Source organism: Struthio camelus, chromosome 1 (assembly GCF_040807025.1).
Source record: "Struthio camelus isolate bStrCam1 chromosome 1, bStrCam1.hap1, whole genome shotgun sequence".
Lineage (NCBI taxonomy): Eukaryota > Metazoa > Chordata > Aves > Struthioniformes > Struthionidae > Struthio > Struthio camelus.
The window spans coordinates 78,559,572-78,585,285 of NC_090942.1; the positions used below are offsets into that span (position 1 = coordinate 78,559,572).

Below are 25,714 nucleotides of genomic sequence, written 5' to 3' on the forward strand. Positions count from 1 at the left end.
ATCATCGCTGGATACAGAAGAAATACATATTCTCAGAAGTGTAGGCTTGCACGAGCAATTGCAATTGCCTTAATTTGCTGGTAATAAATTCAGGAAGGAAGAACATTGACAAGATTGTATCATACAACGAATTCAACAGGAAGGAAAATATGTCCTACATTTATATGTACATGCTGGTGTAGCTATAATATATGTAAGGGGAAAAGATCAGAAAAATTATCAGCTATTGTCTGTTGCAGTGGCTCACAGAGCTTTAAAGCTAAGACAGGTGACTAAAGATATTAAAAGACAGGAGTAAAAAAGGGTGAGGAAAGAAATAAGGAGTCAAAAACATGGAGATCAAAAAAGGGAAAAAGCGCTACAGCTCTGCTGGAGATACAATGTTATTAAAATAAAAATGACTGTCAGGTGTAAATGTATTTTGAACTGGAAACTCTGTGAGTGGGAAAGAGGAGGCCAGAACAGAGAAGGAAAGAAAAGTTGCAAGAATGAAGTTGTTAGGCATGCAGAGAGGAAGGCTAATCTAAACCTAAGAGCTTATATGGAAGTATGCGTAGCAGAGACTACAGAAAGAAAAACAAGAAGGAATAGTAACAAAAATGTCATTAGGAAGATGATCGTGGGGAAAGATGATATCCAAGTAATAGGTTGGCATCCCCCATCTGAGTGAACCTGAACTTACATAAATAAAACTGGACACACAGTCAGCCAGGCTCTTTTTAACAGACATTCAGAGAAGCTTTGAGAGAACTGTATTTTATCAGAACATTGATCAAAATTGAAGGGCTTTGAGAAGATGAAAGGCTGCGATCACATATTATAGATGCAAGCCAGAAAGATATTTTGACATTTTTAAAGTATGTCCCAAACCCTTTCTCACCCAAAACATTTCAAGACTTGACTTGGACCTTTCAGTTCACTTTGCAGTTTTATATGACTTCCACTTATAGTTTAAAAAAAAATCAGGATTTGAAACAAGAAATTAGATAAGAAATCAGAATTTTAACTTCTGTGTTGCTGCCCGTCAGCACCTAATGAGACTGATTCTCCTCTCCTGTGAATCTATTTCCATTACACAGATATAACTCCATCAAATTAAATGAAAGTTCCATGTCAAATGACTGGGAGTAATGAGAGGAAAGTCTGACCTGTTAATGGGCCCTTCCTGTAACTTTAGGATTATGCAAGCCTAGACTTTCAAACACTTTCAGTAAATTTTCAGGAGGATTGGAAGAAGATAGACAAAATATAGCACTTCTGAAAACCCTTACCTAAAGGGGCTTGGATCAGGTAAAGACTTATGCACGTGTGCCTAACTTCCCGAAACAGTCAGCAGATCTTGGTAATGCATTAAAATCTTTGCAGTCCCAGCACTCAGAAGTATAACCTAACCACGTTGCACCAGGCTTCTCTGTAGTGTTATTCTTGATTCTCAGTGGATTTACTCTTATTTGGAGTAAATTCTTCTATCTGCTGCTAATGTAAATAAAAGGGAAGTGAGGACCAGAGAAGTCGGGAAGAAATCTGCTGTGACAAATCCTGTTCACTGTCACTAATGCAAATAGGATCCATTTTAAGAATAGGTGAGCTGTATTTGATCCACAGTGAGAAAGGAGATATCAGAAATCATGCTATTTTTGTTTTGGCAACAATTTGAGAGGCAGGAACATTTCTTACAGTTATCTCAGAAGAATTTGTTTGTATTTTAGGCATTTAGTTTTACCCATCAAAATTTTGCAAAGTGAAAATTAGAGCTATTTTGAGTGTTCCAATTTAAAGCAACAATTTATTAATCATGCCATATGCGAGTTCTCCATCTGCTCCTTCTAAATAACATCTGTTTCTTACAAGTATAAAAATGAAATACTGCTTTATTTTAATTAACAGACAGTGGGACAACAGCAATATCAAGAGGGCCTTCTGAAAAATCACAAGCAAAATTAATAAATAGTATGTTTTGTACACAGAGAAAAATTCCATACTTTGATCTATTTTGTTACTCAAACTATTAATGTGATATAAAAATACTAATTTGCTAATGGTTACTAATAATATCAAAAATTAAAACCTCCCTATAAATTAAGAAAATGCCTTAAGTAAAAAATGAACAAGCTTACTTCTTCACTACTTACTGACAGCAGGGCCAGAGACCTGGCAAAGAATGGGGAATCCAAAACCTTAGGACTGGCTCTCATTTCATTTAACTGAATGATTTAATTTTAAGAGTTTCCTCTTACCACCCGACTCTCCCATACTTTTGCACAGAAGTTTCATTTCAATTAAAAATAAAGTGTGTATAGACTCCAGATCTACCGAGATTCAAATTTTTGGGGTTTAGTCCTTCACGGAGAGAATCACGTATGAAAAGCTGTTTTGACGCGGTTGCATCTTTTCTCCAAATCCTCAGCTGGAAAACATGCTCTCCCCAACTCTCCCACCCTCCTAATCCGTCATTTTGGAGATTTCTGTTTAACACAACTTTTCGTAGCATAAGACTGGAAATGCCTTCAAAGTCCTCTGCTGTTGCTGGTACACAAATACAAAAGCTAAATCTGGGGTAAAAGTTACATGACAATTTCCTTTTAGTCTCTACGTAAAACAGGATAATTCCTGGACCTCTTAAAGTTCACTAGCTTATTACATACTAGAAAACACCATTATTTTTAAGACACTTTAGCTTTTGTAGCAATATGGTGTAGATAGGCTATAGACTTGATAAAAAGCCCACTTGTGTAAATGGAAAGATTTGCTCCGATTTCAGGGAGTCTTGAATTGGTCCCTTTGAGGGACAAGAAATACTTCTCTTACCAATCTCATCCTACTCCATCTATAGAATCCTGCTTAGATTTCTCTGTCAACCCTACACACAAATGAAATTAGATGGTTCCTTTCATTATTATTCTTACCCATATGATTCCTACCATCTATTTCATTAACTTTTTGAGATAGATGACAATGCAGGTTTGGCCTAGACTGTTTTTTAGAAGGGTTTGTTGATTTTTATGTGCTACACATGAACAGTAAATAATTCATTTGGGAAGCTGGGCTTAAAAAAAAATCAAAACACTTGTGAGCAGAATTCTACAGCTGCAGAGTTTATATGTAGGCAGATGGCCATGGAAGCTGCTTCTTTCCATACTCTCCTTAAACAAGGCCGCTACTTGCTATAATAACATACATCTGATGTCACAAGCGAATGCACACTCACATGCCTAGCAAATACCTTGGTACTTGTATCGCTGAGGAGCCCTGTACAGCTTTTACATACAAACTTTATCTGTGATTTTTTTTCTAGTTTATTTTTACTATTATGTAAAGGCCTTTGTCTAATCTAGTATTTTTCCTGTAGAAACCACTGTAATACCTAAGGTCTTATCAGTTGAATTATATCTTTTTGAGACAGTTGCTAGTGAATTCAATAGATTTTTTTTCCCCCTTTCTTGTAGAGAAGACTTTCTGGGAGATATTCAAGCAAATGCGAGGTCTGCAGGGGACATGCTGTACATGGAGAAGATAGTGCTATTCTGTCTTCACATTGCTTTCACTGCAATGTTGTAGTGTGGTGCGCAAAAGCCATTCAAGCCTGAAACACTATAATAAGAGATAAGGAAAAAATTGGATGCATTACAGGCTGCCACAGTACTGTCCCAGTATCAGATTAAGGAAGGCTAACATAGTAATATTGCTGAAACACGCATAACAGAAAATTTGAAAGAGTGTAAGTAGATTCAAGTGAATACTATTTAAATAATTAAACAACTTATTAGACAAAGTTTCAGGGAAATATAGTTTGAATGGCAGAACTTTTCTCGGCTGTTGAACATCACTGGTATTTCTATATTTATTATTAAATGAACTGTTCACATTCACAAATATTGGAAACCGATTTACCTGTTTGATCACAAAGATATATAGCCCAGTATTCTGCACTTACCAAAACACAAGAGTCTTTAGTTATGGTAATGGAAAAAATGTAAATAAATCTGGCTATAGATATATTATGTGACTGCAGAAGATAAATGCAGCTTTTCAGCTATGCCATGACAAAGAAGTTACAAGTCACTTCATTTATTTTTTCCCTCAGCTGTACTACAAAACAAGAATTGTGTTTTGATGATAATAAGAATGGCTAGGGGGGAAAATAAACCAAACAACAACACTGAATCACTCTTCCATTAAAGCTATAATCCTTTTCTTCAGTTCATTGCTATTCCCATGTCCTAAAACATTCTCCACAGGTACAATGCAAAATATTTCACCAAAATCTTTTTTCAGTGATGTGTGAAATTGGATCTAAATAAATAGCTGACTTTGTTTCATAAAGGACACTGGAGAGCGTTACTATAAAGTGAACCCTGGACGAATTAGAATCCAAACAAAGTTAAATAATAATAGGTGTTAAATAAATTCAGTGCATGTTAAATAAAATGCTTATTACCACAGTCTACATGTAGGCATCTAGGCTTCGCTTCTTCCTGCCCCTCCCAAAGCATTCCCTGAAATTCCTGGGAAATCTCCTACCTCAGCTCAGAGTGAGGAGATCTCTCTCCCTCTCTCTCACTACACTGACAGAGTTTTATGCTGGAAGTTAGCTTCTCTTCATTTTCCTGACCTTGACTGATTTGTCAAAAGCTGACGTTTCAGGAAGTTACAGGAAGGGAACACTGGTTCCACTCCTGCACCTCCAAAAGCATTTTCTTGTATTACAGAATCACAGAATGGCCAAGGTTGGAAAGGACCTCTGGAGAACATCTAGTCCAGCCTCCCTGCTCCAGCAGGGTCATCTAAGAGCATATTTCCCAGGATCACATCCAGACGGGTTTTGAATATCTCCAGGGAAGGAGACTCCACTACCTCTCTGGGCAACCTGTTCCAGTGCTCTGTCACCCTCACAGCAAAGAAGTTTTTCCTCAGGTTCAGATGGAAATTCCTGTGGTTCATTTTATGCCCGTTGCCTCTTGTCCTGTCCCTGGGCACCACAGAGAAGAGACTGGCCCCATCCTCTCGACACCCTCCCTTCAGATACTTGTACACGTTGATGAGATCGCCTCTCAGCCTTCTCTTCTGCAGGCTAAACAGGCCCAGCTCCCTCAGCCTTTCTTCAGAGGAGAGATGCTCCAGGCCCCTCATCATCTTGGTAGCCCTCCGCTGGACTCTCTCCAGTAGGGCCATGTCTCTCTTGTACTGGGGAGCCCAGAACTGGACACAGTGCTCCAGGTGAGGCCTCCCCAGGGGCTGAGGAGAGGGGCAGGATCACCTCCCTCGACCTGCTGGCAACACTCTGCCTAACGCACCCCAGGATACCCTTGGCCTTCTTGGCCACAAGGGCACATTGCTGGCTCATGCTTAACTTGCTGTCCACCAGCACTCCCAGGTCCTTCTCTGCAGAGCTGCTTTGCAGCAGGTCAGCCCCCAGCCTGTACTGGTGCCTGGGGTTATTCCTCCCTAGGTGCAGGACCCTGCACTCACCTTTGTTGAATTTCATGAGGTTCCTCTCCGCCCACCTCTCCAGCCTGTCCAGCTCCCTCTGAACGGCAGCACAGCCCTCTACTGTGTCAGTCACTCCCCCCAGTTTAGTACGATCAGCAAACTTGCTGAGGAGGCACTCTGTCCCTTCCTCCAGGTCATCGATGAATACATTGAACAAGACTGGACTCAGTACTGACCCCTGGGGGACGCTGCTAGTTACAGGCCTCCAACTAGACTCTGCACCACTGACCACAACCCTCTGAGCTCTGCCATTCAGCCAGTTCTCAATCCGCCTCACGATCCGCTCATCTAACAATGTCAACTTTGGGAAATGGCTGATTGCCCTGGCCATTTCAGGGCGTTGGTGAAAGGCAGGGCAGTGAGGCCTACCTTAGTAATCTCTGGCCATGGCCACACTGAGCAGCTGCTAAGATATTAGAAAAGCCTGAGGCACTGGCTTTCTACTTGGCAGTACTCTGACTGGCTAGGAACATCCCAAACTCTGTGATAAAGCTATGTTTATATAGCTTGGCTAGTTAGGCAGATTTGGTTGCTTAGCAGCATTGGTGCACAGTTTACAGGGACCAAGAAGGAAAGAAACAAAGCAAACTTCTTATGTACAAACCAAAGAATGGGAAAAGTGTGGGGGCTACTGCCACACTAGTCCATTCTTTTTTCCGAGTGTGAAGCAGTTTCTGCCTCCATTTGTGACTATGTACATAACCCTGCTGTAATGAGAGTTCTGTGTGGACCTCCCTTCAGCCATTGTGGCAGCATGGTCATCCCAGTGAACAAAGGGAAAGCACGTCCTACTTTTACCACAGAATGTATATAGAGTACGTCTTGCACTGGGGCGCTGTCATATAGACTCTACCAGGTTACCTCGAGGGATATGCTTTGGCAAAGCCAGGTAGCCCCAGAGGAGGATGCTACTAATTTCTGGAATGTCCTAAGTGCACAAAGGGTGGAAAAAAATAGATGGCCTTTAATGGGCCTGTTGGACCTGAAACGTCTTCCCAATGCTCCAAATGATAAGCTCCCATGATGGTCCCAAAGGCAGCACAAGGCCAAGGCAGGAAATTTGACCTGAAGGGCATAGCCAAGTATGCTGTAACAAGACAATGTAGAAACAACTTGAATTTAAAGGTAACATATACGAGTAGAGTCTATTTTTATCTTTCTTTTACACCATAGAGCATAAAAGCTTCTTCATACCAACATAACTGGGTGACTGTCACTTCTACAACTGTAGAAGTTATAGCATGCAACTTTTGTATCTACACAAGACTCAAGCTTTGCTAGGCAGAACTGTAAGAGAGAAGATTGTTAAGGAAGACAACAGCTGACTGTGAGCCGGCTGCTGCTGGATGCAGCTCCACACTGTGACTTAAAATAGCTGACATTAGTATTCCAGTCTTCTAGCTGCCTCACACCTGCTTCCATAGAAATGAATGACAAAACTCCAACTGACTTTTGCACTGCAGAAGAAAGCACTCAAATCCCTGTAGCAGCCAGAAATCAATAGACTGGAATTCCAGTCGTCTTTAATCTGCCCCTTCCTTGCCCTGGAGTGCCTGGATACCAGAATAAAATGGCAGGGGAAAACAGAGACATCAGAAATCAACCCTGGGGGTTTACACCAGGTGAAAGTTGCCCTCTCCACCAGAGGAATCACAGTGCATTAGCGTGGCCAGAACATCAAACGCTAAAAAGGAGACAGACCACAAGTGAAAATTTTGTCATCATAAATATGTAAACAGTAATAAAGATCTACTTGCTACTTATTAGTTCTTTGGAAAAAAAGTTACTAATATTTATCTTTGAGGACAGGCCCCAGAATTGCAAGGAAGATACACATATGTGGCAAAGTATCTCAGGTAGCAGGCAAGGAGACCATAAAACACGAGTATATAAGCAAGTACGACCTATTCCCCAAGGTCAGCGATTACAAGAGATTTATATGCAAAACATGCAGAGATTCAAAACAGCAGTAGCCATGCAAAACATTTAGGTTGGTATGGAAAATGTCCATATCCTCCCTCTCCCCCCTGCTGACAGTTTTGGGATTTATTTTGACTGATACGCATTTAAATGTAGCTTGGATTAATTTGGTGCGGGGGAGAGACATTTCATTTACTTACAACTTTTACATTCGTGCACTCCTAGCAACGTCTATAGGGGATGTCAAAGCAATAAAAGCAAAGGTAAAATATCCTATGGTTTATAAAAGTTCTGTAGCAGCAAAAGCCTTTTAGCAATGTTTCTGTGTATGTACAATTATTCTATTTGCTTCCATCATTAAGAACACCTCAGACTATGTTACTAGATCAGGAACAGTTCAGTGAAGAGTACTTTAAAACTCATTTACTTACTTATGCATATATCCATCTGCATTCCCTGTTAGGTTCATCTGCATAACAGTCTGAAATTCTGTCTCATTGCAGCAATATTTAAATACTGTGTTGTTATGGTGACAGCAAAAGATGTAAGATTTATTGTCAGAAAGACGTGGGCAGTGAAAACCAAAGTGGTAGCGACCTTTGTAGTCCGTATATGGCTCGCAGACCCGAAAATGTGCAGACAATGCTGTAAAACAAAGAACAATATTGGCTTTGTGAGTCACTTGTGTTACCTGTATGTTGTGAACTGTAATTTTTCTTTGGTTAAGCTTAAACAATTGCTCTTTGATTTCTGAAAGACATCAATTAAGATATTTCAGGATTTCAATATCATAACATTTAACACTAAAAGCTTAAAAAATAGCATTTTGCAATATTTTGACTTTTACTGTGTTTCTGATTATTATTATTTTTTTTGAAAAAGGAAGAGAAGAAATGCCCTCCACACCAAGAAACGAGGAAGTATTTAGAGAAACAGTTTCACACCGCTGTTTTAAATACAGGGATACCCACAAAGACCAAACAATGCTCATACTTGATCTTCCTGGGCTTACTTCATTACAGCTAAAAGCCTATAATAAAACTGCAATAAAAGTTTGACAGTGCATGATTTATAGTCACTGCTATTGTGTCAAAAAAATCTACTCCATTGTAAAGGCCATTCTTTGATAAGGATCACTCTGCTAGAAATAAAAAGTACAAAACAGTACAAAATCTGAACAACTTTGAATTTGCAAGTATCTAGAACTAACAGAAACACAGCTATTCTTGAGTATTCCTGCTTTTCTTCTTTATTAAATTCTCATGTTACTGCATCTTTCAAAACATTTTTTTCCGGGAGTATGTCACATTGTTGCACTATCAGTCTTTTGGGGGGGGGGGGGGGAACTCTCCATACATATCCTCCAAATGCATACTCGAAACGGATTGTGTGCCAATCACTGCACACAATCTGTATCACCCTCTAGAAGTTCCTGTTACCACTTGCCTCTATTTCTGTGCATTTTAGATCCTATGGCAGCTATGCTCCTTTCTCATACCTCAGCTCTGTTCCTAAAATTAGAGATGAACCAGCATCTAGTATCAGGAAAGCACAGTATACCAGAGGAGAAAGTAGTCTTGGCTAAGGAGTGATATGATAATGCAACTGTTATTCATATCGGTGTTTTTTCATACAGACAGACAGACACGCGTGCATACATATACTTGTCATCACTGCTTTAACAGAAGAAAAAATCCCTTTGTAGACGAATTGAGTCAGGAAGTGAAGTGCTATAAAAATGCTATTTCCAAAGGAACATAGTTTTTTGAAAATTAATTACATAACTGTTCTTGCTCTGCCTGGGAAAAAATCCATGTTCAAATATCAGGATTCTATAACCAGTAATGAAATTTTCTTTCTTTAGACTTAGGTTTTCAGAATTGGGATCCTCTGTAACTCTTGCAACAAATGCGCATGTTGAAATTGTGGCACAAAATCCACAAAGCAGATAATTACACAAATATGCGTTCATTTGAACAAGTTAATTCCCTGCATCACTCCTCATTAACATAGCAATACTACTAAGTGTTCCAGGATTAAGGTCCCAAGTTCTGAAAATGTTAGTTTTATCTATGTATCTATTGTTTTTTGAGAAGCTGACCTAAAGAAATAAGGGATGCAAAACCTGACGAGAACGGGAGCTTGATTGAGTTGCTTAAATACAGGACTTCAGTGCCAGCTGGGTTTCCCCAACCTGTTCTGCCTGGCCTCAAGCTTTCAGTCTAAGAGGTGCAGGTCTGTTGCAGGTCCTGTCCACACATGGATGTTCCAGGGCAAGTCAAACGGCATTTAGATGCACACGGTTAAGCACTGAAAGGCCCCAAGTGTTCTGCAAATGTTTGCTGCCAGTTTACAAGGTTGCACTACATGCTTATCTTAAACATTATGTATAGTCCCACTAGTCATCATCACTAGGAAAAAGGTGAGTCTATGTCTGATATCAACAAATACAGAGTAAACTGACCTCAGTTTGTATAGTCATACAAATTCACAGGTCAAGGTAACACCTGTCTATTGCTCTTCTGTAAGTTTCTTAAAGATCAAGGAGCTGGCTTTCAAGCCATACTATTGAACCTAATAAATACAAGTGGGGTGACAACCTTCACACTGTACTTCAGTAGTGACGTTTATCCACAGTATTTTTTTTATTAACACTATCTAGCAGTAGAGTATCCATCTAATCCTTCCGTGATAATGGCCAGTTTCAGATGCTTCAAAGAAAGATACAAGCATGCTATATAGTGAAAAAGTTGTCTAATAAATTCTCTAGTAAGGAAAATTTCTTTCTACTTTTCTCTTTTAGGGTTATGTCCTGAAGCATGCCTGTCTTTCAGTTTCTGGGTTTTTGTTTTCCTCTATCTTGCCCAGTGTTCTCCCTATCCAGAAGGACACCGTTCTTTGAAACTACAGATCTCTTATCAGAATAAGATGTTGCAGTAGTGATTTTTGTGGATTACAGTATGTACTACTTCTGCCGTATCTGTAAAGAAAACACAACCCGTGTAAATTGATCAGTTTAGCAGCTGTCACTTTTTAGTCATTTTGATCTGCTCCTTCTTACTTGGAATATCTGCACTTGGTTATATTAGCTACTTCTATGAATCAGTTTCCCTGACTTCTTTGTCACCTGCGAAGCCCTGGTGTGCAACACAGATTTTGCTTTTCATGCATTATCAGTAGAACCATCAACTTTTTTTTCAAAATGCAGGTCTAATGGCTTTTATGGCTAAAGATATATTAACTTACTTTTCCTTTAAAAAATAACATTCCTACTACCAATTACATAGTAATAATTTTTAAAGCTCTAGTATAGACAGAGTTTTCAAGTTTGGGACATTTTAAGGGAAAAATACTTACTGCTAGTACTAGTTTTGTGAATAGGACAGTAAAAAATGTCATTTTTCATACGTCTACTACAAACTTAGCCTAGGTGAATTACACCTAGGTTAGAGTACACCAGAAGAACAGCAGCTCTGCCAAGCTATACCTGACTTGTATATGTATCTAGCGCATGTTATCAGAATCAAAACTAGTGCTTTATGTTGCATAAACTAATGAATATTTTCATGCTTCTGACATTATTCTTGCCCAGCCTCAGAGAGAGAAATTGCTCTTTCCTGAGCACGTTGTGAACTGTGGGAACGAACTGGAGGGCTATAGGACCTTGAGAGGTTTACCTTACTCGTCCCTGCAAAATGGTTTTCTTACCAGCTCATGTCCCTAGTCTATACCTCTACAAAGATTCTTTGCCCGTTTTAAAACCAAAATTACAGTCAAACTTGTTTGGGGGTGAAACCTGGGGGAAGGGAGGCTACAGAAGAGAGGGAGAATGGAAGACAGCATCAGGTCAGAGCATGAATTAGGTCTGTAATAAAGATGAAATGCTAAGCAAGAACTTCAATATAAAAATGTTTGTCAGTGATCAAAATATACATACAAGAAAACACATAACATGTTTGAATTTTGGTCTGAATTTGCCAATCAGTGAAAAAAATCAATTTTTTGTAATCTGCATAATTTTACTAGCTGTCTCTGTTTGCTCTGGGAATCAGAGATCCAGTAAACAAAGCACCTTTTTTTTTTTTTTTAAACAAGGTATTTTTCTGAAAATAAGAGCACTTCAACCTTGCATGTGTATGAAGTCAATCTGAACATTAGAGCCTTATTGCTACAGAAATTCTTTAGACAAAAGTAGTGTGACTGAAAGGCTTTAAGTTGTCTGTTGCAAAGATGGCAGCTGTTTTTGAAGTGGAATTGCCTCTGTAAATTCTCATACTAGCTTTGAAATGTACTACTTAGAAGGTTAGTAGTACAGATCCTCCTATCTCTGCTCATACACATTTCTAGAGAAGCCCGTCATGCTTCAAATGACTGGTTTCAGCTCGTCTTAAGATTTATCTGCTCTACCTGAAAAATAAACAGACAGTACACATCAAACTCTGATGTTACTTTCCTGTTTGCTGCTAGTTAGATCTGTGTAACGCTGATTAGATTTTGAATTTAGCTACCAAGTTTGTAAAGTCTGAAAGCTTTGAGAGGTGGCTGGTCGTTATAAGCTTTCCATACGTCTCCACAGAAATGTTCACATATATACATTTTACTTGGCACAACCGCAATCATCTGCGATCCTCTGATAATTCTGCTGTAAGAACATTCATTTTCTACTCCAAAGGAAAACTACCGTAATGTGCAAATAATCTGCCAATTTTGGCTTGCTAATATGAGCCTTGCTGCTATCACTGATTTTATAAATGTGTTTCAACCCATTAAGGGAATTTAAATATCAACATTATTGCAAAGTATATGTTTAGGAGTTAAAACAGGCAGACAGATATTCTTCTGGCATAACTGCATGTTGCTCCTTCCTTTATTACTCATTCCCTGTGCTTTCAGTACAATTAATGTGCCCACATATCTTAAAGCTGTGTGGCCCTGTGCTCTTGATGTTTTCACATTGAAATAAAATTAGTTTGAAGAGTTTCTATAGTCTCAATCCGATTTCATCTTTTTTTTTTTTTTTTTTTTTAAATGGAGCCTACCCACTCTGAACTTGGACCTTCCTTTTCAGAGTTGTTCCCCCTTGTCATGAGAAAATTTTGCTCGTTTTGGGCAATTATATCTCCTTCCTAGGCACACAGCTAAAGCTGCCAAACTTTATCCTCATTTTGAGCCACCACCTTGGCATTCAAACAAACACCTTTGCTCCACCGCTGCTGTCACTGATGCAATGAAAAACAGGTCCTCAAAACTGCTGCTCTGGAAACTTGTCCGTTACTTGTGTCCTAACTTTCACTGTGCCTTATGGAGCTAACAATAGTTAGGCTTCCAATTATTAAGTTCAGTTTTCAATCATACATAAAGTTTTTTAAAATTTAAGTTTGCACATCTTAGTAGGTCAAGAACTTAGAAGTGACGCATGATCTTACAGATAGAAGTCTGTAAATCTAGTGAAGTCAGAAAGACTCTTGCCATTAGGTTTTCATTTCAGCTCAGTTTAAGAAGGACGTTTGTATCATTTCAAGAAGAGCGGCATCCTTTAGTTCTGTCATTCTCACTGCATATAGCCAACAGTGTTCCTTTATGGAAGCTGATGCATCTTGGACAAGTATTTTACATTTATGCTGGCTCCAAGATAATATCTAATACATTTCATCCAAGTCTTGTAAAATGTGGGTGTAAGTTAGCAAGGGTCTAAACCCACACCTACGGATGTCAGCAACAAAACTCCCCAAGGAGCAGACTTCGGCTGGCATGAAGGGCTCTTGATGATTCCAGATTAAGCCTGCACTCTACATGCTAATAATGAATGTCAGATAACAGAATACTAATAACTGAGGACCAACAAGAAGATAAGGCACACATTTCCAAAGACAAGTTCCTGGCATTTATTGACAAACTATGAGAAACTCTATGCAATTAGTATCAAATAAAGAAGCTGTACTTCAGAGGCAGCATATTTCCTCTCCTAAGAGAAAAACACCTCAGATCACTTGCTGTACGCTTGGCTTTGAGGGAATAAGTGTATATATACCAGTGGCTGACCACATCTGCTTGCATGCATAGTGTAATACTAGCGTCCCATTCAATTGGAACATATATAGTTATATTAGCTTGAGGAAAATGCTTGCAGAAGTGGGATCTCAGGAGGTCTCTACTGGAATTCCCCTAAACAGAATGGTAAAGTTTGAAAACATAATAAAAATGAACAAAAAGTTCATGGAAAAATTTTGTGCTCTTTGATCCCTGGGCTACATGCACTGAGTTCTTCTTGAATAATTGACTTCATTTATGTACCAGGAAAACAGCTTTCTGAAAAGACTTTAACCTGAAAAATGACGAAGAGGCTGCTATAAACCCTATGCCTGATTCTAGTACATAGGAGGAGGGTAGTTACATAACTAGAGATGCAGTGCCATACGTAGGGATATCAGTGGACAGACTGTAAAGGAAGAGAACATTTGAGGATTAGGCAGAGCAGTGGTAAAGTTGGTATTATTATAATACTGTTAACAGAAGGACTGTCAGTTATAGCTAGAGAATGAACTGTCATCAGTAAAATCAACTAGAATGCTTGCAAATAAGTAACAAGACTGTGGGCAACAAACGGATGAGGATATAACACCGAGTGTTATAAGGATGACGCAGACACAGCAGAGTAACAACTGTTACTGGAGCACAAAGACATTTTAAGATATGTAATGCTTGGTAAAGTTTTAAGTATGGTGGTTGGGGATAATGAATAAAGAGTAACAGTGGATAAAACAAAATCTCTTTGAATTAAAAACACCTCAAGAATGGAAGGTAGAAGAGGTTGTGCTGGAAGTTTAAAATTCCTAGGATCAAATTATTTGGACTGAGATCCCTTTAATTTTTTATAAATAAAATTATTCCATCCTCACAGAAAACCTTGACATCACAAATATCTTCTGAAGAAAAAAAAAGCAACTAATAATCATAGGGCTCCATTTATTCTCAGTGTAACAGCTTACAGATTTCTGCACAAATCCTATCTGTGCACTAACAGAAAACATCCAGTGGGAAAACCCTGGCCCCTCTCCCTGGTCCAGTGAATTCTTCAGGTAAAATTGTGCATTTACATAGAATAATAGTGATGAGGAAAATAACATACTATTGGTGCAACATAATGTCATGCTTTTTTTTTTTTTTTTTTTTTTTTTTTAACATATCTACAAGATAACTTGCATCACATCTGACATGTACTTATTACAATACCAGTTGAAGTTCCAAGTACAGTCCTTCACATACTCCTGTGTGCATGTATAAAAATATACATTTGGAACCCTGCTTGCTCTGCTTGCAATAGATGGTTATTTAGCAAAATGGTTGTATTATACAGCAGACTTTTTTTTTTTTTTTTTTTTTTAAGATGAGCTGAAAAACTGGAGTATCAAATCAATATCTTTGTCTTGTAAATTTTCAGCTTGCTTTTTCTTGACAGTGTCCAATTACTTTTGCCTTCTTAAACTGAATTTTGAATTGCATTTCAAATTCCAGCTTCTAATTATTAAATGCATAGTTGCTTTATTTATTTATTATTCAATGAACAATCCATTTGATCTTGTTAGTTTTGAAGGAATCCAGGATTAAATTGGAACTACTTTTTCCCTGTGACACACATCACTGAAAGATAAATTTTTGGCATAAAAGTTACCTGCTGACAAGAATAATGAAAGCAGAACCATCAGCGCATTCAAGGACTGTTGACCACAACTTGTCATCGTTGGCTTTCATTGGTCCTTTAGAGAATTACCTGTGGGACAAGATGCAATATCGTGGTTAAGTGTCTATTTCTTCTCACCTTCATCTGTTCAAAGTTTTGCTTCCCCACAAAACTCTGGTAAGCTGAAACTACTTCATACAATAATAATAAAAAAAAAAAATGTACTTTTCTGGACTGGGTCTTAAAAGTGAAATAAGTTCTCTTTTCAAGGATTTTGTTGAAATTCCTTTTTTATTTCACCATGAACGTACACAACTATTTACATACATTTCATTAACAATGGGTATTATTATTACAGATGAATCATAAGAAGTTCTTCTGGGATATTCACATCTTCCCTGTGATCAAGACTCTGCAACAACACGCTTGTTTTATTGTTAACATGAATGGGCTGCTGTATTATGCCTGTAAGAACTGGAAGAATACAAACAAAATAAAAATAAAGTCTGCTTCAGAAGTCACTCTGTTTTACCCCATTAGAGGGTGCAGTCGTTCAGAAAGTGGGTTGATCAACTTAAGCTGGTTGGAAACATATCCAAAAACATTTTTTTCATTAGAATCGAAGCATTTCAAGGGATTATTCTTATTTTTTGTTTTCCTGGAAACAACAGTGAGATGCGATGCATACCCGTATGCTGCCGTCTGCTTGCCCTGTCCGCTTCCTCATCTGGCTTCCTTGCAGTTTGGCTGGCAGCAGTCATAAAAAGGCTATCCTAGTTTTCTGCAGAACAGCCCTACAGCTGGGGGATTCAGAAAGCGTCTTATATACACATTGATTCAACTTCACTAGCTGTATGTTTGGTAAGTGTAGCACAGGTTCTGTCCCAATACAAACATTGCCATCAACATCAATGGCAACGTCTTGGTACCTTATCCGGCTGTCATTGCTACACACACTCACAATGGACGTATAAGCTCTTCAACATCCTGAAGTCACGTTGGCAGTAGAGGATAATAAAGAGCTACTTTAATGGCCTGTACAGCAACCTTGGAGGCTTGGGCTATAAACCAGAAAGCCTGGAATTGCTCATCTACGAGAAGAAATTCCACCTAGCTGGTACACTGAAGGCTGGTGGGGGTGACTCACATTCTTGGATTGTTAAAAACAACACAACAACAACTTAAGGTGGTCATAAAGGCTCAACTTACAAAAAATTTTTAAAAATGCAACTTATATAAAAAAAATTATATTGTTTGTTTCTAAGACACTGACAGCTCAAGAACAGCATGATGACCAATGCTTCTAAAATCAGTGCTATAATAGATACTACAAAGTAGTTTACTAATTGGTGTCTACTACAGGCTACTGAATCAAATTAAAACCCCAAGACAATTGCACCTGTATGTAATAAAGAGGGAAAATAAAAATCAGCATTATCACGAATAACTAAATTCTGAGTAACATATGTGGGCATGAGAGGGAAGACATAATGCTACCTACAGAAAGATTAGAGACAACGGATTGCTCGCTAACAAGAAATGCTGTGTCCAGCACAAGCAAATTCTGTAACAAATCATCCTAGCAGATGAAGACAAACAGATCACAAAGCTAAAAATTAGTGGTAACTTTTGTACAAGAAGTTACGATAAATTACATCTGTTATCTGCAAATATGAGTAAAGTCCAAACCACTATAATATCTGTAGGTCTAAAATAAGTCAGTTCCTCTAAGAGGAAAACAATCAGATTCCACAATATTTGGAAGAAAAAAATAATTGTACAGAAAACTATGAATGCTAGCTAAGAACAGATTAAGAATATTTCACTAAGCATCAATCAAAAGAAGCCACTTTCTTTTCAAAAGGAATATTACTTTAATCAAAATATCAAGCAGATTTAAAGTCAGAATTACATAAAAAGGAAAAAAGAATACTACTGAATATAAGCAAGAGGTTAACAATTTAGAAGTTTAATCAAGCAAGCAAACAGACAAAAAGAGCCAGGTGTTGCCAACGTTGATAAGAATAAAATGACTAAGATTTTTTTTTCCCCCCGGGTAAACCACAGCTGTAGAAATTCTGATAGTGATTCATTACTACATGGAAACATTAGATTTAGTAATACTTCATGACAAAGAGAATCGATCAATGAGCACTTATGTTGTGCACCTGGGAAGAGACAGATGTTTGGTATAGTTGAGACTTAAATATTTCCATGTCAAGAATAAGTTAGCAGGACATTAGTGGGCTGATACTAAAGCTCATAATTTTAAATCTGCAATTGTATTATTCGTATCCAGTTATTTTAGGAGAGCGGTTTGGGGAGCATATAATATATATTCTTTTTTCAGTTATTTCGGAGGGGAAACCATGGCAGCTTCAGAGCCCTTGAAGAAAGCTAATGACATTTTTAGCAGTAAATGGGATAGTCCAGGTAATTATAGGCTTGTGAGCCTGAAATGTATCTAGAGAAAGTTAATGGAACGGTTAATATAGAACCCAATTAATAAACAATTCAGGAAAATAATATAATTGATGCATATCACTGTGGGCTTATGGAAAGTAAATTTCATCTCTCTCAATATTGTTGTTGATAAAGGTTGCTTAATAGGATATTAGCTTAGTATATTCTTTAAAATAATTTATTTTGTATCACACAATTTGACCAGGCAACAAACACTGTGAGAAAACAATAGAGTATATCAATTATGAAAAACCTGAACGAGACTGGAAATAAGATACCTGTTTTTAAAAGTAGAGTCTTGCTTGTAATTTTTTAATCACTACTGTATGTAGAAATCTAGAAGCTTTTCAGGGAGGGGAAGGAAAGATTTATTCAATTACGTTCAACAGAACTGGCAACAACGAACTTGGCATTTTAATCCAAGTCTTGTGATACTTGTGTGTTATTATGTGCCAGCTCGGAAGATCAAGAGCCAGGAAATATGTACGTGTGTGTAGATATATACAGGCATAGATATATCTATTTGTGATGATATGGAGATGCTCTTACAACTTTTATAACTATGGATTCAGTGATCATTAAACAGAATATGATCATTCATAGGAAGAGGCAGACACAACTAACCATTCACTACTTGATTTTTTTTTTAAACATGCTGCTGTCCAATTAACTCTGTCATCGTTAGGGCACTGTCACTGAGGATGCGTCTGAGCTATTGAGAACTGAATCAGCCAGGTGGAACTGATGGGCAGCAGAACAGGTGGCCAAGTAAAAGAAAGTGTTTAAATCCCACAAAATATTTCCTAATGCTAGGCTGACAAAATTGAAATGCGATAAGAACATGGTAATTAGCAGTGACATAGCTAAATAATTTGTTAGGGTTAGTATTAATCAAAACTGACTGGGGGCTTGAAAATTAGAGAATTCTATTTGAAGGAAAGATTAAAGCTTTTGTTTTGTTTTTTATTTTTTTAAATAAAATTTGAAGAACATATGATGAATTCAGCAGAGAAGATGAAGGGCCTGGAAGCTAAGAGACTAGGTTTTCTTCCTTTCTTCAAATCAATGATTAGATAGGTGGTCCAAGCCACCAATTCCTCCAGCATTTTAAGCTCATTTGCAGTCTCTGTAGTGGAAAGGTGAATCCATTTCCATATCCCTCGGCTGCCCGTTTCCAGCCTCACGACACCTCCTCCCTCTGCTAGCAATCACAAGTAGCTGTGCAACTACATTGTCATAAATTAGGCTAAAAAAAATGGTTGAGCAATCACAGCATGAGAGGTTTTCCTGTTGTTTTTTGTTTTCTGCTCTGTGCTTCAACATCTCTAAAGTGAAATGGGGATTACAGTCCTTAGTAATCTTTTTTAAAGTGCTTTGCTATCTAGTCATGAAATAAGGCTTATCTTAGGAATATTGCTTTCCCTAGCAGAGGATGTGACAATGAATGATTTAAAGAGAACAAAATTCAAAAAGAATGTTGCTGTGACATTGTGATCAGGGAGAAGAGACATTAAAATTAGACACAACAGGCAGGTAGCTTTTTGTTTCTGCAAAGTCTTTGGTTGTGTTATGGCTTCTAATCTCACCACTGCTACGTAGAAGCTGAACTTGTTTGCCTTTAACCTCGCTCATCACCATGTACTCTAGGTGCAATGATCAGATCTGTGCATCAGATCACGACACCATATTTTGCTTTTTAGTCGAACACTGCCACATCTTAGCTCCTACTTTGCCGCTATGCACACTACTTTGGTTACCCTTATGGTTTTATCCAGCTGCTTTCTAGAAGGGAATCAGTGAACCATCGGAAAGAAAAGCTGCCATGTCATGTGGCAAGGAGATTTTACGTAAAAATAATTTTTCCCTTACTTCGAATGAAAAGAAAAGCTGTGTTTAGAAGAGAGAGGTTTGAGAGATATTACGCAGTTTGCATTTTTTGCTACTAGAAAGGTGCTAGCAAGAGAATTCATTAAATACATCAGCACTATCTCTCAAGTTAGTTCTCTGCACAGAATAACAGAAGAACAGGCGAGTAAGGATTCAAGAAGTCATCTAATCCATCTTTCTGTCACGGGACTTAGCACATCTAAACCATTCTCAGCAGAAGTTGTCAGAATCTCCATCATTGGAGGTTTTTTCCAGCCTCCTCAGACAATCCACTTTCAGTGTTTCTCTAATCTCATGTCTAACTTGTAGTTCCCTTGCTACAATTCAAGCAGATACATCAGTTACACCTCTCTCTGTGTCGGCCTTTAATTAATACGTACAGAAAGTGCTGTCATATCTTCACTCAGTCTTTTCTTAGGCTAACAACTTCCAGGTCTTATAATCCTTCCTTTAAGAATATTTTTTCCATGCCTCCTCTTCTGGCTGCACAACGTTTAGTAAGGTTGTGATATAATTCTGCATTTTGTTTGTGCCCAGAAGGTCCTAATAAGTATCCAATAGCTACCAATTCTGCCAAGGTAAATAAAATTATAATACTGCAAAAGTGCAAAGAGCCATACAGCCTCTGCTAATTCTCATAATGTTAATCAAAAGGTATGCTGGTGTACCACCGTTATACTGAGACAGGAACATCTACAGACAGACATAACTATATAGGTGAAAACATTCCACTGCCTGTGGCATAACTAAAGATGTCTCTCTCTTTTTCACACTTAACTCCTGCAGGCCTTCGAATCTTAGCACATGCCAGTGTCCTGGTCTGGGAAATGATGCCAACGTGGCAGTTGTAGTGATGGGCTTCCCTCCTCTTCCTCCTGCATTCTCTTGAGGCATGGAAGTCATCTTCCATAGCCATGACTAAATAATACCTAAAAAGACTCTGATCTCCATAATCCCTTCTTATTTTCCACTCTCCTCTCTCCTCCTGGGCATACTCTCACTAACCTCAGACACATGCTAGCTTTGCTCCTCCCCATACACTGCTTGGAGAGGGAGGATCACCAGCAAGAAAACGGCCCCCTCTCAACCTGCTTTCTCACTTGAAGCCAACATATGACAACAGGTTGGAGTGTGCCATCAATAAGGGGCTGAATAACGTGCCCAAGGCAGACGTAGTGTTTGAGAAAGCTGCTTAAAATTAGGTGAAAGGTTTTTAGGTTCAGATTACAGCCTTCTGGTTTTCACCTAACTTGTAGTCCAGCTCTGTTTACTCTCCCATATTAAAACAGGCTGAAAAAGGCATCCAGTATGAGCTAATGTATGCTACTGCAGTAGAACCACAGTCTTATAACAAAGGCAGCAACATAATTGGCATGAAAGGAAACGTGCCTATTAAGAAAACATGTGGTTTCACACTACAATAACCTCAAAAGAAATGTTTATGAAAAACATCCTAGTTTTAAGTTGACAGTTGTCTTATTTGAAATGATTAAAACAGACCTATGCAAAGGAATTACTGGTAGAAAACCTTTTAGAATAGAGGGCAGCAGCATGAAAATTTTTCAGTGTCTGTTCTCTAAAAAAAATCTTAACGCATATGCTTGAAGTCAAGCATGTGCAAGTCTCTAAAAAACTGAGGGGAAATGCATGCAGTTATGTTTTCAGTATTGCTAAAGATGAACAAATTCATATTAATTTTGTTATGAAACTCTTCCCCCTCTTTTAATAATTTCTTATAAATTCCAATTTTTATATTTTTATAAGTTTTATAATTTTAAATAAATTTAAAAATTGAAAATATGAACTAGTTTGTGTTATTTCAACACACTGTCCTCCTAGTCTCCAAACAGCCATGAAAGGACAACAGGCATGGGCCCTAAAAAATAAGCTTAATTTAGGGCAGCCTGGAGACTGTGTAGTAAACTTCAAGCAGTTGATAGCTGTTACTAATAAGGCAAGGCCAAGAAACTTATACATGCTGCAGCTGTAAACTACTACACAAAAGTCATTCATTTATCTTCTCTTTTACCCCTTTCCTTTTCATCAATATGTTTAGTCAGCCATTGTAACCTGTCCTACACCAATACAGCCTGAGGCACACACCATGAGCATGCAAATTGGAAAAGGATTTTAACAGTGCCTACCCTGACTGCACAGTACATTGCACAGAAGACTGATCTAGAAGTCAAGGATTCCTTTAATACAAGAATATAACTAATTTTAAAGAACCACTGGTATGTTCAGATCTTTCCATCACAAAATTTAACTGATGAGAAACTTGCCTAAATTAGCATGAATCCTTATTAGCAACCCAATTCCTCACTATCTTGAAAGCAATATTAAAGGTGTTACTATAACGTAACTATTGCAGCACTCCAAATAAACTTTAGGTGATTAATTTCTTGGTGCAATTCATTACATATTTATATTTAGTAGGATAAGTATTTGTTTTACTGCATTTATTACTGAGGAAGGTCAGAAAATTTAGGATTTTTGTCTGCTCTATAACTGGCCCTTCACTGTAAACACTAGATCTCATTTTGGGAAAAAAAAAAAATCTAAATCACTTTTTGGAAACTGTCAGCTGTGTAAAAATAATATCAAAATGGTTGTTGTGATGATTTACTGATGTCAACAATTAACTTCAGCTACAAGTTACTGGCAATTTTTTCACTTCTTGAAAGCAAAACTCCTTCTGCAGCCAACAGTTGCAACCCCTCTTAATGCTCTGAACTGCACTTAGTTTTTTTTAAAAGACTGCAATATGTGCACACTCTCATTTGTGTGCACTACATCAGCATAAGTGTAAGTAGCTGACATAGACTTATGGTCATCCCAAATCCTAATTTTTAATGAACTAAACTGATCTTTGGAAGACTCACCTCAGTTCAGATATATACCTAGATAATAGAGTCAGACAAAGCTGCTGAGTGATTCTGTGCCACCAGCTGCTACTTCCAACTCTCATGGCTGGCTATTCCAACTGCTTCATGAACTGAATAAATAAATAAGTCTAATAGGACAGAATAGTCAAGGCTAGCCTATTCATGGAATGAAGTAATCTAAAACAACTTAATTTTGACTCTGAGGTCATGAATGACCCTCTTGGTCTCCCATGAGGCAGGCACGATATGGAAACATTTGCACTTTTGTGGTAAGTTTCTAAAGGAGCTTGGTAAGTTTCTAAAGGAGCTTGAGAGCAGGATAGGATTCATTTTAAAAATGTTTGTAACTCTACTGTTAATCAAGATATCATTTCAGCTTTTAAAAAAATGCAGAGCTCTTCCCTAGGGAAGCTTAAGCTTGTGTTTTGAACTACATTCAGCATAGACGCACAGCAAATATATTTTCATGTAAAATGTTTCACATTATTAATTGGAGAGTTGGAATAGTGTATTCCACTAGTTCAGTGGGAACAGTATTTCACGTAGTTTTAAAGAGGTTACTGAGAGTTAAAAGGAAGTTATGAAGGTAAGACTACGGGTTTTATTGAAGATATGTTAAAACCTCTCAAGTCTAATAGTCACAGACAAATATTGCTAATTTACGTATTATTGCATTGCTCTAGAGCCTGAGCGCATGCATCACACAACAGTGAGGCTGGCTAGTGTATTTTCGTTCCAAAAAGGCCTCTTTCAAAAAATAAAGCTTTCTGTGAAGTCTGTTGACATCTAAATTTTACTTTGCTTGTGTGTTCTTGAACATTTTCAATCATTATTTGTATCTAAACAGACTTGTTTCTAATTTTCTGTTAATTAGGGTTTGTAAAACAACATTATTATGCTCAATATTGAAAAAGCGTGGGGAATAAATGGAGTAAAAAAGTGGACCCAGAAAAAAACCTCAATTTAAATGTCAGAGCCAAAGGAACTCAAAATTCTCAGGGAAACTTTTCATTCTTTTCATCAACTGTAGAAAGGATGCTTGCTTTTACAAATATAAACACTGCTCCATTTCTTTACAGTCTAATTAAAAAAAAAAATACTAAGACGCATAGAAATATTGAGTCAAACATGAAAAGAAAAAAAATTTTTTAAGTTTTGCCTGGATCCTGGAAACATGTGTTTAACTTTATTTAAATGAATAGTGAATGCCACTACACTTGCAAGCACAGTTACACACGTACATCAGACCTTGCCTTCATTGTCGGAGGGAGGAAGGGAAAGAAAAAAAAAGGGGGGGGGAAAAACACACAACTTTTTTGTTGTGTTAGCATATTTATGAGTACACACCCCTGTATGGGCAGCAAGTCATACGTTAGCTTTGGTTAACTACCAGGCCTCGACCCCTAAAAAGCTATCACCTTAGGCATGCCATCCACATCTTACAGTAGTGGACCTACTGCTTTCCAAAAGGCTGGCAAATGGCTTTCCAGCCAGCAAGTACTGAAGTGGAAAGTGGTGTTCCTGCTCAAAGATGTTACTGTGTTATTTAACATATTTTAGGAAAAGGATGCTTCGTAACGGGAAGACTACCGAATATTGCTGGCACAGTTAGCTCAGTCAGGAAAGGGTACAAATCCTGAGTAACGTTACAGCTCTGGAAGAAACTGCCAGTTGCACTTAAACTAGCAAAAATAGTAGTATTTTCTTTTTCTCCTTGTGAAGATCATTTCACTATGCCAATAGTAATGCTATGCCAATATTATTCCAGCCCTCCTAAGGAAAACATCTCAACGGTACACTGCAGGTCAGGGCAGTAGCTGAGTCAGTTCAAAAGTGGAAACTGAAAGCATCCTAGCTGTGCTAGCACAGAGCTCTGCGCAGGCTTGTCTACCCTGTGGAGAAGGGCGGGTGGCTTCCAGTATGTAAGCCGGTTCATTTAGAACCGGCTTGGCTATCTTTATACTACATTGGTACTGCTGGTGTACTCTTAGTGCTGGAAGGAACATTGCTTTGAGAAATAAAATAGCCCAGATCGTTGCCTGGGGTGAACTGGCAAAATTCTGCACTTAATCTACTGGGGTGTGTATGTATGTGTTGTTTTTGGGAGGGGGTGGCTTTTGTAAGAAGTCATTCAAAGGCCAAGACTTCCACTTTTGAAATCTGAAACCGGCCATTAGTCTTCCCTTAAGAGTCAAATAACTCTTTTAATTCTAGGAAACATTTTAGTTCTGCTCGCTCCCTTCATTAATGAAAATAATGGAGTGAGAAAGAATTGGCCTTTTTTCTTAAGATACCAGTGATGGTACATCCAAATATTCCACATATTCCTCTCCGTCATGTCACATATGAAGGTAGTTTTTAAAGCTGACTGAGATCGCATAGGGGGCTGTCACTGCATCAGCTAAGGAAAAAGGAGATTGCGTGGGAGCCCTGAATGAACAAATGTTAGAGAAAAGCAAACCCGCATGGCAGAGGATGGGAGGAGCTTCCTTTCACTGCTCCTCATTCCTGATAATCTGTGCCAACTTTATCCTGCACCAGGCAATGGACTTTTTGACTGCCATACACTTAAAACTGGCTTTTTAAGGTATTCTTCAAGAGCTTTAAGTGCCTGCACCACTGCAACCATACTAGCTCATAGCTATTCTAATTGAGAAACTACATTTTGGAACCCCAAGAACACTGAATTATTAGCAAGAACTTGATTTTCAAAGTTACAAGGCAGAGGAACAAGAAAAAGATGCTAGCGAATCCTTTATCCTCTCCTCTGAGGCACAAACACTCTCGGGACAAAAGAAAGAACAATTTTTAGTAGTCAGAACAGCAGGTGTGGAGGTTGCCAAGCAGGAGGAAAAAAGGGAAGCAGAGCAACAGAAGAGCAGCTTTTAACAATTTTATCCTCCCCCCCCCATCTCAGAGCATGCATTTTTGGAAATAAAAGACCAGGTAAAACAAAGCTATGCAGCTGCTGGTAACATCACAGGCCTCAACCTTCGTTTCACATCCTTTGTCTCACAGGATGTGAAACGTACTTATGTATAGCTTCAGTTTTCTGCAGCTTTTTTGCTGCGCACAGAAGTAGATGTGGCAGCAGCTACTTCAAAAGACTTGCATAGAATTCCATTAAAAACACTGTTTCTCATACGGATCCTGCACTGATCCCCTCCAATGAACGCACAGAAGCTGGACAAAAACACAAGGATCTATAACAAGTGTTAACTGCAGACCGAAGCCACAATCATGTAGAAGTGGCTTCCTTTGTACAGTATTCACTTGTAAACGCTCAGTAGGCACATATGCACTATACACAGAGCATACTCCTTGATGTTCGAGTACTACAGTCTTATCTGTGAATCCTAGTCATCAGCCACAGACGTCAATGCTGTAC

The 25,714-nt window shown here is 38.3% G+C and overlaps 1 protein-coding gene across 24 annotated transcripts in view; it reads right to left on the reverse strand.

Annotated features, from left to right (window-relative positions):
• Positions 1-25,714, reverse strand: part of SHISAL1 (shisa like 1) — a 349,437-nt gene that overhangs the window by 31,424 nt on the left and 292,299 nt on the right. For all 24 annotated transcript variants that reach the window (XM_068951757.1, XM_068951748.1, XM_068951719.1 and 21 more), the window contains 2 exons: positions 15,083-15,181; positions 7,842-8,055 (listed from right to left, as the gene is read on the reverse strand). In XM_068951757.1, the coding sequence (XP_068807858.1) occupies positions 7,842-8,055; positions 15,083-15,149 (281 nt within the window). In that variant the 5' untranslated portion in view covers positions 15,150-15,181. The remainder of the gene's footprint in view (positions 1-7,841; positions 8,056-15,082; positions 15,182-25,714) is intronic.